This window comes from Trichoderma citrinoviride (assembly GCF_003025115.1).
Source record: "Trichoderma citrinoviride strain TUCIM 6016 unplaced genomic scaffold BBK36scaffold_239, whole genome shotgun sequence".
Taxonomy (NCBI): Eukaryota; Fungi; Ascomycota; class Sordariomycetes; order Hypocreales; family Hypocreaceae; genus Trichoderma; species Trichoderma citrinoviride.
This window is the reverse complement of record NW_020194947.1, coordinates 1-1,759: the sequence shown is the minus strand read 5'-3', so window position 1 is coordinate 1,759 and position 1,759 is coordinate 1. Positions and strand designations below refer to the sequence as shown.

At 52.0% G+C, this 1,759-nt stretch overlaps 1 protein-coding gene across 1 annotated transcript; it reads left to right on the top strand.

Annotated features, from left to right (window-relative positions):
• Positions 1 to 254: 254 nt before the first annotated feature.
• Positions 255 to 1,738, top strand: BBK36DRAFT_1163933 (hypothetical protein; the record flags this gene model as incomplete). Its single annotated transcript, XM_024894593.1, has 2 exons — positions 255 to 938; positions 1,097 to 1,738. 2 exons carry the CDS (start codon positions 255 to 257, stop codon positions 1,736 to 1,738), a joined length of 1,326 nt encoding a protein of 441 aa, XP_024744826.1.
• Positions 1,739 to 1,759: the final 21 nt, after the last annotated feature.

The following is a 1,759-nucleotide window of genomic DNA, read 5'->3' as shown; positions in this document are numbered from 1 at the left end:
AGGCTCCAATTGCATTCAGCTTGCAAGGGGGGCCTGCAAAAAGGGAAAGCTGAGCGAGGGGTCACCGAAGGAGCACGAGGCTGCAGCAAAGAATCAAGTGCAGCTTTTGCGATGAGGGGATCCTGTATCGCTCTGGCATTCTAAACTTGTCGACTACCATCGCTGTTTGCTCTTGTCGAGCAACTGATACGGAACTCTCTCATGCTCTGTTCTTCATTCTGCTTCTTTCCAAAAGCCGACAAAGTCAATCCGCCATGCCTGACGGGAAATTCCGAGAGAAAGTGAGGTCTAGAGTCAATTATTTCTTTGGGGGGTCATCTAGGCCTTCCTCTCCGGCATCAATTGAGGTCCGACCTGCCTCTCCAAAACCTGCCAGTGTCACTTCGCACTCGGCTATAGTCACGGCAGGAGGTTCTCTGCTTGTTCCCGCTCTGCCATCTGCTGCGCAGCCCAGGCCATCTACAGCTTTGGCAGATCATCAGTCTGCCGCGGTTGAATCCACCTCAGCCGTATCGCTTCCTACAGATCCCTCTTCAACCCGTCTACCTTCAGCTTCGATTGAAGTCTCGAAACCAGAAACAGACCAACAATCTCCTGACCTGGACGCGCCTCAACAGCCGCTAAACTCGAAGCTATGGAGCCAAGCCTTCGCCAAAGCCAACGAAGAAACCCAAACATGGCTCAAACAGCATGGACTCCAATCATCTGCCACGCAACCGAGAGACCAGATCAAAGAGCTTATCAGCCTCGTCGAAGGGAACAAGCTTTCTGAACAAAGCGACGAGCCGTTCAAGCTTCAGATTGGGAACCAGAAGCTCATCGTCCGCGAATATGTTGCCGATGCTGTGGCCTTTATCACAATGGTGGGCGATGCTGCCATCGCTTTCGCACCACCGCAGGCTGGCGCACCGTGGGCTGTCGCCAAGGCAGTTATGAAGGTAGGTATTTCATACGATCCTAGAATCTGAATGTTGGGAAGTGCTCAGTTGTTTGATCGAGTACCGCAATTGTCACCTACCTCAGTCTGTTTATTGATATTGTCAAGGACTATACTTTACTCGAGAGGTATTGAAGCATGGAAGCTGACCATCCTCAGATCCCAGTGAAAGAAATCGGGCAAAAGGCCGCTCTTCTCGGAACAGTCCAATGGTTCATGCGCATTGTACGCAGAGGGCAGATCTACGAAGCTCTCTATACGACCGAGACTACGGCTGAGAAGGCCACAATCAGCTTACACGATGCGCTTCTCGAGCTATATATCGCTGCCTTAGAGTTGTTGGCCAAGTCGGAGACTCTATTCGAGAGCGGAGTTGCCAGACAGACCTTGACGGCAATCCTCCGGCCAGACAGTGCTTTTGGTGGCGTGAAGAGTCTGGCTGAGAAGGAACAAAGACTTGGTCGAGAGGTCCAAAACTGCGAGGCCTTGCGCTCTTGCAAAGCTTTTAAGCAGACAATATATGGCATAGAGGCGCTCAGGAAGCAACTGGACCAGCTATCTTCGCCGCTCCCCCGGATTGACAGAGGAATCGCCAGCCTCCTATCCATCGTCGAAAAGAGGGAGCTAGATCATCTAATGAGCTTCATTAGCAGCGAATTGTTTGGGGAGCGCCACGCCCGTGCGGCCGAAGCAAGATTGGGCGGGACTGGGGAGTGGCTATTAGCCAGCGAAGAGTTCCGTGATTGGCAAGCATTTCCTTCGTCCTCTGCTGCTCTATGTCTGAAAGGAACCGGTACGTAACTTATGTCGTTTTGTTATCAT